The 15,683-nt window shown below is 55.2% G+C and overlaps 1 protein-coding gene across 6 annotated transcripts in view; it reads left to right on the forward strand.

Moving 5' to 3' along the window:
• Positions 1-15,683, forward strand: part of akap6 (A kinase (PRKA) anchor protein 6) — a 1,059,704-nt gene that overhangs the window by 581,552 nt on the left and 462,469 nt on the right. For all 6 annotated transcript variants that reach the window (XM_072488434.1, XM_072488451.1, XM_072488470.1 and 3 more), the window contains one exon: positions 650-813. In XM_072488434.1, the coding sequence (XP_072344535.1) occupies positions 650-813 (164 nt within the window). The remainder of the gene's footprint in view (positions 1-649; positions 814-15,683) is intronic.

Here is a 15,683-nt window from a genome sequence, read left to right on the forward strand (position 1 = left end):
GTAACCAGGGCATTTTTTTGTATTTTCCAGATTTCCGATTCCGCACTTCACGCGATTTCAAGCTTTAATTGTAAATGGGAGTTGATGGTGGTATTTGTTTACTCTAGTTGTGTTGATTCATTTTAGAAGTAAGCTCGGAAATATTTTTTTCCCCTTTAGTTGTTTCGGTCAGACATTGAAGCGTGGACATCTGACTTGGCTGAATATTTATGGGGAATTACAAGCTGCAAGCCATTGAGCCTGCCTGTAATATTTGTTATATGAATGTCATTTCAGGGTAGGGCAGCACGGTAGCACAAGTGGATAACACTGTGGCTTCACAGCGCCAGGGTCCCAGGTTCGATTCCCCGTTGGGTCACTGTCTGTGCGGAGTCTGGACGTTCTCCCCGTGTCTGCGTGGGTTTCCTCCGGGTGTTCCGGTTTCCTCCCACAGTCCAAAGACGTGCAGGTTAGATGGATTGGCCATGATAAATTGCCCTTGGTGACCAAAAAGGTTAGGAGGGGTTACGGGGATAGTGTGGAACTGAGGGCTTAAGTGGGTCGGTGCAGACTTGATGGGCCGAATGGTCACCTTCTGCACTGTATTTCTATGTTATTAGTTTTACGCTGGTTTTATTGAGTGCTTGTATCTATTTGCTCTGCTTTGAAGGATTGAAAGACATGTTGCAGATTATTGCAAGTCAGTGGCAGGAGCTACAGAGACAAATCAAACGACAGCACAACTGGATTCTTCGAGCCCTGGACATAATCAAAGCTGAGATTTTGGCAACAGATCTGACCACAGATGGTTTGGAAGGTTCAAGGAGCCCCAAAGTAAGTCAGTTATATTGTTTGACAAAGCATTTTCAGGAGGACTTCAGTTGTAAAACAATGTATAAGGTTTTAGCCACCAGGTAGAGAAAAAGATGTTTCTGAAATAGAAGGAATGTTACAAGACTATTTCTTTATGTACGTACAAACACATCTGGCAAATGGAGTATAATGTGAGCAAATGTGGGGCGCGATTTTATGGCGACACTGTGTCCGAAAAGCAGCTCGCTGCGGCACAACATGGCCGAAAAAAGGCGGAAGGGCCCCCCCCCCCCCGGATTTAACCTGCTCATAATGCCTCACGAGATTTAATGTGATCTCGCGACATGTTGCAATGTATATCCCGCCCATTGTGCATGGGATCACCTTTTGAATATTAAAGCGAGACAGCTAGGCTCACTTTAATGTGCAGATACCCGAGGCGTGGGATCAATCCCTTTCGCCTCGGAGAGCTCAGGCGAGCGCCGTTCAGTCCTGGTCTCCAAACGGGGACCAGACGAAATGGCACTCGTGGGGGTCTACCAGGGGTGCATGCCCTTTGGGCAGGGTGGCACCCTGGCACTTGGTGCCACCTTGACAATGCTGGCCTGGCATCCTGGCAGTGGCACCTGAGTGCCAGCCTGACACTGCAAAGGTGCCCTGGCAGGGACACTGCTAGGGTGCCAGGTTTGAACTGTCAAGGTGCCAAGCTGGCATTTTGCACATGGCAGTGATTGGACCGGGGGTGCCCTGCGCAGGTGTTGGGAGGTTAAGGGAGACCCAGGGACCCTCCCATGGTGCGTTGGGGCTCGTGGAGGCTTGGGGGTCGCATTGGGGGCCTTGGAGATCGGGACTCCATTCTCGCACTAAACTGGGGAGTTCCGGTGAACGAAGCTCCTGAATGTAGAAAACGGGGCTGGGTTGGCCTCGGCTGTGCATTCCCCACTGAGGCCCCTCATCTAACACGAGTGCCATTTTATGGCCTTGTATTTCTTGGCACTGAGCACCAGGAAACACGTGGCTAAATGCACGCGTTATGGGACGTTTAGTTAAATCGCACCCGTGATATTGTCCATTTGACAGGAAGACTAAAGAAGAAGCTTATTATCTGAATGACGAGAGGCTTGGAGGTGCAGAGGAATCTGGGCATCTTAGTGCATGAATCACAGCAGTTTAGTACACAGGTAAAGCAATTAATTAGGAAAGTTAATAGCATGTTATCATTTATTGTGAGGGGAAATTGATTTCAAAAGTAGGGAGGTTATGTTTCAGTTGTACGGAACATTGGTGAGACCACGGGCGAAATTCTCCGTTATCGGCGGAAACTCCGCCGATCGGCGCAAAAAACGGCGCAAATCCCACTTGCGTCACGTCATAAAAATGGGCCGATAGTCTGCGGCCCGAAATGGGCTAGCAGCGACGTAACGGGATCCGCGCTTGCGCAGTGGTTCACGCCGTGCAGCGTCATACGCGCTGCACGGCGTGACGGCTCATAAGGCCGCGCAGCTCCCCCCCACCCGACCGGAACAGCCGACCGCAACACCCGACTTGATGGCTGGCCGTCGCTCAGCCCCGAGGTTCGAGTCACGCGATGTGGAGGCGCTCCTGGATGCGGTGGAGCAGAGGAGGGACGCCCTGTATCCCGGGCACGGCCGCAGAGTTGCCCCACGCCACAGCCGGCGTCTGTGGAGGGAGGTGGCAGAGGCCGTCACCGCTGTGGCCCTAACACCACGGACAGGCACCCAGTGCCACAAGAAGGTGAACGACCTCGTCAGAGCAGGCAGGGTGAGCGTCCCCCATATCCCCCATATCCCCTCTTCCCCCAAATCCCCCCCTCCCCCATATCCCCCCCTCCCCCATATCCCCCCTCCCCCATATCCCCATATCCCCCATATCCCCCCTCCCCCATATCCCCCCCTCCCCCATATCCCCCCTCCCCCATATCCCCCCTCCCCCATATCCCCCCTCCCCCATATCCCCCCTCCCCCATATCCCCCATATCCCCCCTCCCCATATCCCCCCCTCCCCCATATCCCCCCTCCCCCATATCCCCCATATTCCCCCCTCCCCCATATCCCCCCTCCCCCATATCCCCCCTCCCCCATATCCCCCCCTCCCCCATATCCCCCATATTCCCCCCTCCCCCATATCCCCCCTCCCCCATATCCCCCATATCCCCCCTCCCCCATATTCCCCAAATCCCCCCTCCCCATATCCCCCCTCCCCCATATCCCCCATATCCCCCCTCCCCCATATCCCCCCTCCCCCATATCCCCCATATCCCCCCTCCCCCATATCCCCCATATTCCCCCCTCCCCCATATCCCCCCTCCCCCATATCCCCCCTCCCCCATATCCCCCCTCCCCCATATCCCCCATATTCCCCCCTCCCCCATATCCCCCCTCCCCCATATCCCCCCTCCCCCATATTCCCCATATCCCCCCTCCCCCATATCCCCCCTCCCACATATCCCCCCTCCCCCATATCCCCCATATCCCCCCCTCCCCCATATCCCCCATAACCCCCCTCCCCCATATCCCCCCTCCACCATATCCCCCATATCCCCCCTCCCCCATATCCCCCCTCCCCCATATTCCCCATATCCCCCCTCCCCCATATCCCCCCTCCCACATATCCCCCTCCCCCATATCCCCCCTCCCCCATATCCCCCATATCCCCCCTCCCCCATATCCCCCCTCCACCATATCCCCCATATTCCCCCCCTCCCCCATATCCCCCATATCCCCCCTCCCCATATCCCCCATATCCCCCTCCCCCATATCCCCCATATCCCCCCTCCCCCATATCCCCCATATCCCCCCTCCCCCATATCCCCCCTCCCCCATATCCCCCATATCCCCAAGTGAATCCAGCCCTAACCTTAACCTCTGCAATGCACGCGCAACCGATGGCGTGCATTCATATACCTGCCTAACACTGTTGCCTTTTACCCCTGCCACCACCCCCCCCCCCCCCCAGGAGAAGCGCGCACACAACAATAGGGAGCATGTGAGGACTGGAGGAGGGCCCGCTGATGAGAGGCCACTGACCGTACACGAGGAAAGGGCCCTGGAACTGGCTGGCGGACCTGAGGACCGGGAGGTTGCTGATGCAGAGGTCGGGGCCCCACGAGCAAGTGAGCCACCAACAGCCCGTCCCCATATCCCCCCTCCCCTATATCCCCCTCTCCCGTATCACCTGATCACTGCCTGATGTCTAACCATGCATGCTTCATTGTGTATCGCAGGACCAAACGTCCAGGCACCCATCCCCGCAGATGCAGACCGCCCGCAGGATGCCCCTCGGAGACCACGGGAGACGGAGAGACCCGCACCCTCCAGCATGCGACGCCCGCAGGATGCCCCTCGGAGACCACGGGAGACGGAGAGACCCGCACCCTCCAGCATGCGACGCCCGCAGGATGCCCCTCCGAGACCACGGGAGACGGAGAGACCCGCACCCTCCAGCATGCGACGCCCGCAGGATGCCCCTCCGAGGCCACGGGAGACGGAGAGACCCGCACCCTCCAGCATGCGACGCCCGCAGGATGCCCCTCGGAGACCACGGGAGACGGAGAGACCCGAACCCTCCAGCATGCGACGCCCGCAGGATGCCCCTCGGAGACCACGGGAGACGGAGAGACCCGAACCCTCCAGCATGCGACGCCCGCAGGATGCCCCTCGGAGACCACGGGAGACGGAGAGACCCGAACCCTCCAGCATGCGACGCCCGCAGGATGCCCCTCGGAGACCACGGGAGACGGAGAGACCTGGAGCAACAGGGAGACGACACCCCCGTCACGTGCGGGAGCGACCACCCAGCGATGAGGGGGGCAGCCACAGGCCCCCGTCACATCCGAGCCAGGACACCACTACCCAGGACACCACTATCCAGGACACCCCTACCCGGGACACCACTACCCAGGACACCACTACCCGGGACACCACTACCCGGGACACCACTACCCGGGACAGCACTACCCGGGACACCCCTACCCGGGACAGCACTACCCGGGACAGCACTACCCAGGACACCCCTACCCGGGAAGACGAAATACCGGACAGTGACTCAGAGTGGATGGGTGGAGACGAACCCCCACCCCAAAGTGCCATGGACTCAGAGTGGGACGAAGAGCACGACACAACGCCACTGCTGTCACCAACACCCTCCACCATCGCAGAAACACTCACCACGGTTGGGCACTTTAGTGATGAGGCGTCTGGTACACTCACTGGTGCGCACAACACAGACGTCCCGGTACAGCAGGTGGAGGTAGGAGCAGCAGAGGGACCGGGCGGTCGGAGGGCAGCCCAGGCCAAGCGAACATCTGCCGCCCAGATGGATCCCGGGTTCCTGCAGTTACCACACCCACACATAGATCCGATGCAACCACCGACACGGAGACGAGCGAATAGGGTGACGGGTGGCTTGCGGCGGCTGCGGTCGCAGGTGGAGGAGTCCACCCGCGTCCAGGAGCTGGGAGTGGTCCCGGTCATGCGTGCCACCCAGGCTGACACCGCACGGGTGGCGTCCGCGGTGGAGGCAATGGGTGCGACGGTGTCAGACATGGGGAACGGTTTGCGAGGCCTGGGGCCTTCCGTGCAGGCGGCGTCTGTGGCCCAGGAAATGGCTGCCCTCTCACAGGAGGCCATGAGCCAGTGCCAGCGCCAGATGGCAGAGGCGCTCAACGCCATAGCCCAGTCTCAGCAGGCCATGGCCCAGTCTCAGCAGGCCATAGCCCAGTCTCTGCAGGCCATGGCCCAGTCTCTGCAGGCCATGGCCCAGTCTCAGCAGGCCATCGCTGAGGGCATCGGCGCCAGTGGCCATGTGCGAGCTGGCGTCGCACTGTCGCAGACAGGGTTCGACAATCCCCTGGGCTCCATGGCTGAAAACCTGCAGACCCCTGTCGATACCAGCACGGGCCTCCAGGACTGGCAGCGCCAGATGTTGGGGGCGCGTCGGATGGCCAGTCCGTTCGCATCCCCCACCCATGTAGAGGCCTGGGGGCCATCGGGCACCCCGAGGGAGGAGGAGGTGGTGTGGTCCGTCCCGGCTCCCTCTGTAGGGGAGGTCCCGGTACACCGTGACACCTCGGACTCCTCCCCTTCCGTCCCAGGTGCATCGGGTGGGCAACGGGCAGGACAGGCTGGCAGCTCGCCATCCCAGTCGCCCGGGCCGCAGCCTGGCCCATCTAGGCCAGGACGCCCCAGGAAACGGCCGCCAAAGGGATCCAGTGTCAGAGGGCAGGAATCACAGGAGTCCACCTCCAGTTCTGCTGTACCGTCTGGGGAACCACGTAGACGTAGTCAAAGGGCCCGTAAGGCCAAACAATTAGACACTGAGTAAGTTGGCACGGGTGCAGGGCACAGATGAGTTTTAGGCGCTAGGGCACGTGCATGAACTCCTTTGGTTATTAAAGTCAATGTTACACCTACCGAAGCTGCCTTTGTGCTCTGTCCAAAGTGTGCGGGGGTGTCATGTACGTTGAGCGCAAGTGTGTGTGTGAGGGGTGGTCTTACCTCAGCCCCAGGTGAGTCTGCCCCCTTCCCCCTGGGCCGCCATCAACATCCCCCGGGCAGAGGACGGGACCGTGCGCTGCAGTGTCACAGCCGCATGCAGGGATGGTCCGGGTGGATGGTGGTACTGTGGCCATGGGTCAGACATAGTCCAACGATGTAGAGCCAGGAGCTCATCGGAGGCGGGTTGTCATCATTCTCCATGGCCTGCGATAGACACGCGTCCACCCGCAACTGGGTGAGCCCGGCCCGTTGTGCCGCCGGTGGATCGGCAATTGGGAGTGGGGGGGTGGTGTGCATGCGGGTGGGGTGTGTGGGGTTGGGGAGGGGGGTGAGGGTGCTGGGTGGGTGGATGGGTGGGGGGTGTGGGTGGTCGGCTGTTGTCATGGTGTGCGGTCTGTGGCCATACTACCCGATTCCCACGCCCATCTAGTCAGTGAAGCGGGCGTCTATCAGTCTGTCCCGTGCCCGCTGGGCCAGCCGGTAACGGTGGACAGCCACCCGTCTGTGTCTACCCCGTCTGCCCTGACCATTGCCCCCATCCCCCTCATCTGGGGAGGACTGGGCCTCTTCCTGCTGCTCCTCCACTCCGCCCTCCTCTGCCTGCGGCACATCGCCCCTCTGCTGGGCTATGTTGTGCAGGACGCAGCACACCACAATGATGCGGCCGACCCTATCTGACCGATACTGGAGGGCGCCCCCAGAGAGGTCCAGGCACCTGAAACGCATCTTCAGCACGCCAAAGCACCTCTCGATCACTCCCCTTGTCGCTACATGGGCATCATTGTAGCGGTTCTCCGCCTCATTGCGTGGCCTCCGTATAGGCGTCATCAGCCACGATCGCAATGGGTAGCCCCTGTCGCCCAGCAACCAGCCCCTCAGCCGGGGATGGCGTCCCTCGTACATGCCGGGGATGGATGACCGCGACAACACGAATGAGTCGTGTACACTGCCTGGGTAACGGGCGCAGACGTGCAGGATCATCATGCGGTGGTCGCAGACCACCTGTACGTTCATCGAATAGGTCCCCTTCCTATTAGTGAACACGGCCCTGTTATCTGCAGGTGGCCGCACGGCGACGTGCATCCCATCGATCGCGCCCTGGACCATGGGGAACCCGGCAATGGCAGAGAAGCCCACGGCCCGGGCATCTTGGCTGGCCCGGTCCACGGGGAAGCGGATGTAGCGGTGCGCCATGGCATAAAGGGCATCTGTCACTGCCCGGATGCACCGATGCACCGATGTCTGCGATATGCCGGACAGGTCCCCACTCGGTGCCTGGAATGACCCCGTTGCATAAAAGTTCAGGGCCACCGTAACCTTGACGGACACGGGGAGAGGGTGTCCCCCGCCAGTGCCACGTGGTGACAGGTGTGCCAGCAGGTGGCAGATGTGTGCCACGGTTTCCCGGCTCATCCGGAGTCTCCTCCTGCATTCCCGGTCCGTGAGGTCCTGGTATGACTGCCGGGGCCGGTACACACGGGGCGCCCTCGGGTGCCTCCGTTGCCGTGGGGCCGCGACGTCCTCCTCCCCCTCCTCGTCCTGTCGGTCAGGTGTCCCTCCAGCCTGGGCGGCTGCCGCCTGCCCCTCTGCGGCAGCCTGCGCCGCCTCTCTGGCACGCTCCTCCTCCTCCTCCTCCTCCTCCTCCTCCTCATCCAGGGCAACATAGACATGAGCGGCTGCCACCACGGCGGCCAACATCGCTGGATGATCTGAAAACATGACGACCTGGTGGGGGGGAGGGGAACGACGACATGTCATCATTGCCCATATCCCCTCCTCCCCCCAGCCAGGTGGCATGGACCGCATGGGTCCAACTGTTGGAGGCTGGCACCTGGCCAGGTGGACCAACTCATTTGCCCTCCCATCACCCACCCCGGCACGGACCCCCCCCCCCCCCCCCCAACCTCCACCCCGGCACGGACCCCCTCCCCAACCCCCAACCTCCACCCCAGCACGGACCCCCCCCCCCCAACCTCCACCCCGGCACGGACCCCCTCCACAACCCCCAACCTCCACCCCGGCACGGACCCCCCCCCCCAACCTCCACCCCGGCACGGACCCCCTCCCCAACCTCCACCCCAGCACGGACCCCCCCCCAACCTCCACCCCGGCACGGAACCCCTCCCCAACCCCCAACCTCCACCCCAGCACGGACCCCCCCCCCCCAACCTCCACCCCGGCACGGACCCCCTCCACAACCCCCAACCTCCACCCCGGCACAGACCCCCTCCCCAACCTCCACCCCGGCACGGACCCCCCCCCCAAACTCCACCCCGGCACGGACCCCCTCCCCAACCTCCACCCCAGCACGGACCCCCCCCCAACCTCCACCCCGGCACGGAACCCCTCCCCAACCCCCAACCCAGCACGGACCCCCCCCCCCCAACCTCCACCCCGGCACGGACCCCCTCCACAACCCCGAACCTCCACCCCGGCACGGACCCCCTCCCCAACCTCCACCCCGGCACGGACCCCCTCCCCAACCTCCACCCCGGCACGGACCCCCTCCACAACCCCCAACCTCCACCCCGGCACGGACCCCCCCCCCCAACCTCCACCCCGGCACGGACCCCCTCCCCAACCTCCACCCCAGCACGGACCCCCCCCCAACCTCCACCCCGGCACGGAACCCCTCCCCAACCCCCAACCTCCACCCCAGCACGGACCCCCCCCCCCAACCTCCACCCCGGCACGGACCCCCTCCACAACCCCCAACCTCCACCCCGGCTCGGACCCCCTCCCCAACCTCCACCCCGGCACGGACCCCCTCCACAACCCCCAACCTCCACCCCGGCACGGACCCCCTCCCGGCACTCCCCCGGAGCCCAGCCTACTCTAACCACCCCCCCCCCCCCCCCCCCCCCCCCCCCGCCGCACACACACACAAGCCGAGACACACCTCTCCTCAGGCAATCAGTCTGCGGCCACGCCATTTCCTGCCCAGAGCCAACTCCCCAGGCCGTCACTCACCTCCTCGCTGGTCGGCGTGAGCCTGGAGCACCGGGTCACGCCGATGAAAAGGAGGTTTGATTGACGTCGACGTGAACGGTCATCACGTCGACGGGACTTCGGCCCATCCGGAAGGGAGAATATCGGCAGGCCGAAAATCGGCTGCCTTGCGCAGACCCGTGACATTCTCCGCGGCAGCGGCGCCATTAACGCCCCGCCGACTTTTCTCCCTCCGGAGACTTCGGCGGGGCGGGGGCGGGATTCACGGCGGCCAACGGCCATTCTCCGACCCGGCGGGGGGTCGGAGAATGACGCCCCAGGTCTGGAGTATTGTGTACAGCATTAGTCCCCGTATTTAAGGAAAGGTGTAAATGGATTGCAAGTAGTTCAGAGAAGGTTTACTGGACTAATATCAGGAATGGGCAGCTTGTCTTATTATGAAAGGTTGGCGATGTTATGTTTGTATACGCTGGAGTTTAGAAGAATAAGGGGCAACTTGATCGAAACCTAAAAGATCCTGACGGCTATTGACAGGTTGGTTGTGGAGAGGATGTTTCCTCTTGTGGGGGACTATAGAACTAGGGTCACAGTTTAAAAATAAGAGGTTGCTTTTCTAAGACAGCGATTTAAAAGAATTTGTTTCTCTCAAAAGGTTGAGAGTCTCTGGAATTCTCTTCCTCAAAAGGCATTGAGCCTTTGAATATTTTTAAGGCAGAGTTATATAGATTCTTGATCAACAAAGGGAGTGAAAGGTTATTGGGGGTAGGCAGGAATATGGAGATCAACCATGATCTTGCTGAATCCACTTCCAATACTCCGTGTCCATATGGCATCTTTCAGTGGAGAAAAGAATACTTTTATCCGTTTCGTTTGGGCATTTAAAGATATGATCAAAAACTCCAGGTCAGTTTTTGAATGCAATAACCAGATTCTCCTGATATTATTTGTTACATTGTTGTTAAAATTAGTCATGGGCCAGCTGAAGCCACTAGAATCATTTTATTACAAGTAACGGGGCCTTCCGAATTGGAACTCTGTTTTCTGTTCTGTGTTCTGAAGAGTTTCACTGATTTCTTGATCACCTCTTCTCCTGGCTGTGCTGTGAATTGCCCTTTGAAATTTCAGACTTTTCGTTTTGGTCACAGGAACATTTGAGGCTCTTTTTTTTTCCAGATGCAAATCTCCCCATTTCTGCATGCGCGTTATTAATTTCGACCTCACCGTTGTTGATGCACTTTTTGCTTATGTTGTTGATGATACTGCTCACATCAGACTGCAACCTTTGTTCCTCTCACTTCCAGAGCCTATATTACTGTTATTTATTCTCTGTGATATCTGCTATTGTATTCATTATAGTACAGAATATTGTCCTTATTCCTTCAGAACTATACATGTATTCTCAAACATACGAGCAGGACTATTTTAGATGACTACCTGTTAGTTGATTTTCTTCTTGCAGCTGAAGAGCTGATAGTAAATGTTTATTTCTTTCCATCTTGTTCTCATTGATTTTCTGTTAAAATGTGTCCATGTGACACTTTATTTTTAAGTTTATATAGCATTTCTCAGGGTTTTCTGTTTTACTCTAAAGCTTCATTGTCAACCCTCAAGCCTTCTCAATGTTGGTATTTATGCATCTGCGACTTGTGTTCGGTTTCCTTCTGAACTGCTCAATTTTTCTTCTAGATTCTGCTGCTTCTGTTCTGCTCGGTCTTACCTAATGAGTGATTGTACTTTCTTCTCTATCCCTTGAATTTATTTCAGGGTGTAATTTCCTTTTCTTGGGTTCTCCCTCTTATCTGCTTCCATCTGTTGAATTATAGTCAGGTGACATGGGTGACACAGTGGTTAGCACTGCTGCATCACAGCGCCAGAGACCCTGGTTTGATTCCGGCCTTGGGTGACAGAGTGGAGTCTGCACGTTCTCCCCGTGTGTGCGTGGATTTCCTCCGGGTGCTCAGGTTTCCTCCCACAGTCCAAAGATGTGCAGGTTAGGTGGATTGGCCAGGCTGAATTGCCCTTAGTGTCCAAATGTTAGGTGGGGTTACAGGGATAGGGCGGGGGAATGGGCCTAGGTAAAGTACTCTTCCAGAGGGTTGATGCAGACTCGATGTGCCAAATGGCCTCCTGCACTATTGGGAATGTATGATTCTATGAAGGGTGCTTCTATTTACAGTATGTGTGGAATGCTACTCTTTCTCTTTCCTGTCAGTGCCAAATATCTGCTCTGGTTTATGGCTTCAACTGCAAACAGTAAGCATTTGTTAAAAGGCCAGCATGTTCAGACGGTGCTTGTCCGTTATCATTTTCACTGATTACTAGTCAACTTTTAACTCCCCAAATATTAGCTATCTCTCCATTTTGTTGCATCCAGTAAAATTTAATAAATATAAAATTGCGCATCATTTGAAGGCTTCAGATGCCATTTGGCCCATCGAGTCTGCACCAACCCTCTGAAAGAGTACTTTACCTAGGCCCACTCCCCCACCCTATCTCTGTAACCCCATCTAACATTTGGACACTAAGGGCAATTCAGCCTGGCCAATCCACCTAACCTGCACATCTTTGGACTGTGGGAGGAACCTGAGCACCCGGAGGAAACCCACGCAGACACGGGGAGAATGTGTTTTGAAGAACCGCTGCCACAAAATGACTGGTGTAATTAATATTTCATTACAGTTGGTTTCTCAAAATTGAAATAACAGATTAACTTCTTACCACAAGACTTGTAAAGTGACAAATGATCGATACCTAGAATGATTTTATATATTTTAAGTACAAATACAACATTATATTTAAGTATGGGATCAATATTCTATCAGTGCTAATCTCTGAAACCTCTTTGGCTTTGAAATCATGCGTTGCCTGTGGAGCATAGAGATTGTGTATGTATGCATAAAATCCTTAGTAACCTATTCGGAGTAACTGGGTTAGCAAACTATTAAAATAGCTGGCAAAGCATTTCAGCACTCACATGTTCAGTGTTTCTATATGTGTTAAGTATGAGTTAAAGGCCTATATAAATACAAAGTTACTTTATTTACAATTGCTTTATGAATTGATACTATGGGTGGAATTTTACCATTTAAAAAAAATGTCAGGTTCAGACTGAAAACCAGAGTGAAGCTCTACCAGCTGCACAGACCAGCTTTCACTCCAGATCTTGAGCTTCTCTGAGTTTAAAAAAAGAGTTAGTCTGGCTGGGAAGGGGCTTAATAGAGCAGGCAAAGCTCCACAGAAATCAGAGTGTCATAGAACATAGAACATAGAACGATACAGCACAGTACAGGCCCTTCGGCCCACGATGTTGCACCGAAACAAAAGCCATCTAACCTACACTATGCCATTATCATCCATATGTTTATCATCTGTAAAGGGTGCCTAAATCAGAACTGCTGATCATCTCTTCCCCCTCCTCCCAAATAACGATGATGTGGAGATGCCGGCATTGGACTGGGGTGAGCACAGGAAGAAGTCTTATAACACCAGGTTAAAGTCCAACAGGTTTGTTTCAAATCACGAGCTTTTGGAGCACTGTTCCTTCCTCAGGTGATTCAGTGAGGGGATCATGTGGTCGGGTGAGGGGGGGGTAACTACATTGAAATGTATTCAAAAACATTAAAATTAGGTTCTTGCCCTTCGCGGGCATTAACGTCATGACATCATTGCCGAGGGGCGTGGAAAATCGAAAGATCTTCGGAGAGGATCGTGTTTCGATTTGATTTGATGATTTATTGTCACATAGTACAGTGAAAAGTATTTTTCTGTGGCCAAGGGAATGTACACAGTACTTACATAGTAGACAAAAAAAGAATAATCGACAGAGTACATTGACAAATGGCACATCGACAAACAGTGATTGGTTACAGTGAGGAACAAGGGGCCAAACAAAGCAAATACATGAGCAAGAGCAGCATAGGGCATTGTGAACAGTGTTCTTACAGGGAACAGATCAGTCCAAGGAAGAGTTGTTGAGGAGTCTAGTGGCTGTGGGGAAGAAACTGTTCCTATGTCTGGATGTGCGGGTCTTCATACTTCTGTACCTTCTGCCTGATGGAAGGATCTGGAAGAAGGTGAAGCCTGGGTGGGTGGGGTCTCCGATAATGCTGTCTGCCTTCCTGAGGCAGTGGGGGGTGTAGACAGAATCAATGTGAGGGTGGCAAGCTTTCCCGATTCTCTCTGGATCTTCCGCCTGCGTCGGTGATCCGGCTCATGACTAACATGGGTTCAAACTCGCCCGCGCAGTTACATTGCTATTTAGGAGAAAAAGTGAGGCATGATTTTCCCCCCAAACTATTCAGATTGAATTAATCACTGCAATCATTTTCCATTTTGCATTGAATGGATTTTTCCTTCTATTCACAGTAGTTTATCCAGCAGAGGTAAATGGAAAAGATGGGCAGAATTTTAACTGCCAAGGGAAGGTGGCTTCAAACTATCAAAAAAAATTACATCAGGAACTCAACATGGTGCATCCACTCTCTGCCTTGACCTGGGCTGGTTTGCAGCTGAGCAGGGACACACCCCACTACCCCAGATCAAAGGGGTCAAGCCAATAGTTGTCAAGGTGTCTATGATTGCAGAGCCACCCTTTAATTCTCTGCCTTTCCTGGAGCTACTTTCCTACAGTGAGAGAAAGAGAAGAGTTTTGTGTGTCCTGGCTGCTCAGATACAAATGTGAGGCGGAGCCTGCCAAGAGAGTCATGCTGCAAAGTGGATTGGTTTGAAGAGTGTTGTGGCATACTGAGACAACGCTACTACTGCCTGGACTGCTCTGGTGGAGTCCTGTAGTACTCAGTAGAGCACACATCAAGATTTGTGGTGATCTGCTGCATGCTGCATAACTTTCCCATCATAAGGGGACAGCTTTACCGCAAGCAGCTCCGGGGTAGGAGGATGAAGTGAAAGAGGAAAGTGTCATGATATGCGGGCACACACATAATGATATACAGACAAGCAGATAATGGACACAGAGAACAGGACATGACCAATAAGTAGGCAGGACACTCAGGGGTGGGATCTTACCATAAAAGACACGAGGCACTCACACGCCACCTCTTTCCACTGATGAACATCTAGAGAGTCAGTCAAGGGTGTTGTTACAATCTCACACCTCCACCACGTGGCTAAGAGCTAGTCTGGTTCAGTCAGACAGAGTAACCACACTTAAGTTAGCAGAGAGTCGAACTCAGTAGAGCACACATCAGGGTAGAGGGGTCAATTACTAGGGGGCATAGGTTTAAGGTGAGAGGGGCAAGGTTTAGAGTAGATGTCCGAGGCAAGTTTTTTACGCAGAGGGTAGTGGGTGCCTGGAACTCGCTACCGGAGGAGGTGGTGGAAGCAGGGACGATAGTGACATTTAAGGGGCATCTTGACAAATACATGAATAGGATGGGAATAGAGGGATACGGACCCAGGAAGTGTAGAAGATTGTAGTTTAGTCGGGCAGCATGGTCGGCACGGGCTTGGAGGGCCGAAGGGCCTGTTCCTGTGCTGTACATTTCTTTGTTGTTGTTCTCACAGAGAACTGTGCTATTAGTTCAATAAACCTGATTGAACTAACTTCAAGGTCTGGAGTATCTTTCTGATCTAAGCTGCATCCAGTTGCAGCCAGTGTTAGACCAGTGTACCTAACATGACATGATACCAGGAGACTACTAATTTAAGGTGGCTTACCTCAGTCCGTTCCGTGACGACCAGCGAATGTATCCCGGCACCATGGAGAAGATTCAGGCTCCTCACCAGCTCAGGACCTCCAGCAATCTCAGTGCCAACTGGCGGACATTCAAACAAAAGTTTCTGCTGTACACCACAACCTCAGACCTCGAGGGTGCATCTGATGCAAGAAAGATGGCACTTCGCCTCTCAACAGCGGGTGATCAAGCCATCAAACTCTTCAACTCGTTTAACTTCACCGAAGGCCAGGACAAGACAAAGTTTCAGACCATCCTGGACAAGTTCGATAGTCACTGTGAAGTGGACACCAATGAAATCTTCGAGCGCTACATATTTAAACAACGTCTTCAAGGTAAAGATGAATCTATCAATGCCTTCGTAACTAGCCTCCGCTTGCTAGCGCTGTCCTGCAACTTTGGTGATATTGCTGACTCCATGATCAGAGACCAAATCGTGTTTGGAGTTCACTCTGATCCTCTGAGAGAGCAGCTCTTAAAAATCAAGCATATGACCCTGCCAGTTGAAAAAAATCGGTATTCCTAATACAAATTGGCTGAAAATGAGAAACTTGCCTCCCACGAGGCAGTGAGTGTGCAGGCCATCTCCTGGATGCAGTGCCTCAGCATTGAAGACAGCGTCCATCTCGCACGCTTTTCCCAGAGCCCCACGCATGCGCGATATGAATGGGATAACGAAGCGGCCGACACCCACACTGCAGACGTCTGCCGACCGCACTGCGCATGTGCGACG

The sequence above is a fragment of the Scyliorhinus torazame genome, chromosome 2 (assembly GCF_047496885.1).
Source record: "Scyliorhinus torazame isolate Kashiwa2021f chromosome 2, sScyTor2.1, whole genome shotgun sequence".
Lineage (NCBI taxonomy): Eukaryota > Metazoa > Chordata > Chondrichthyes > Carcharhiniformes > Scyliorhinidae > Scyliorhinus > Scyliorhinus torazame.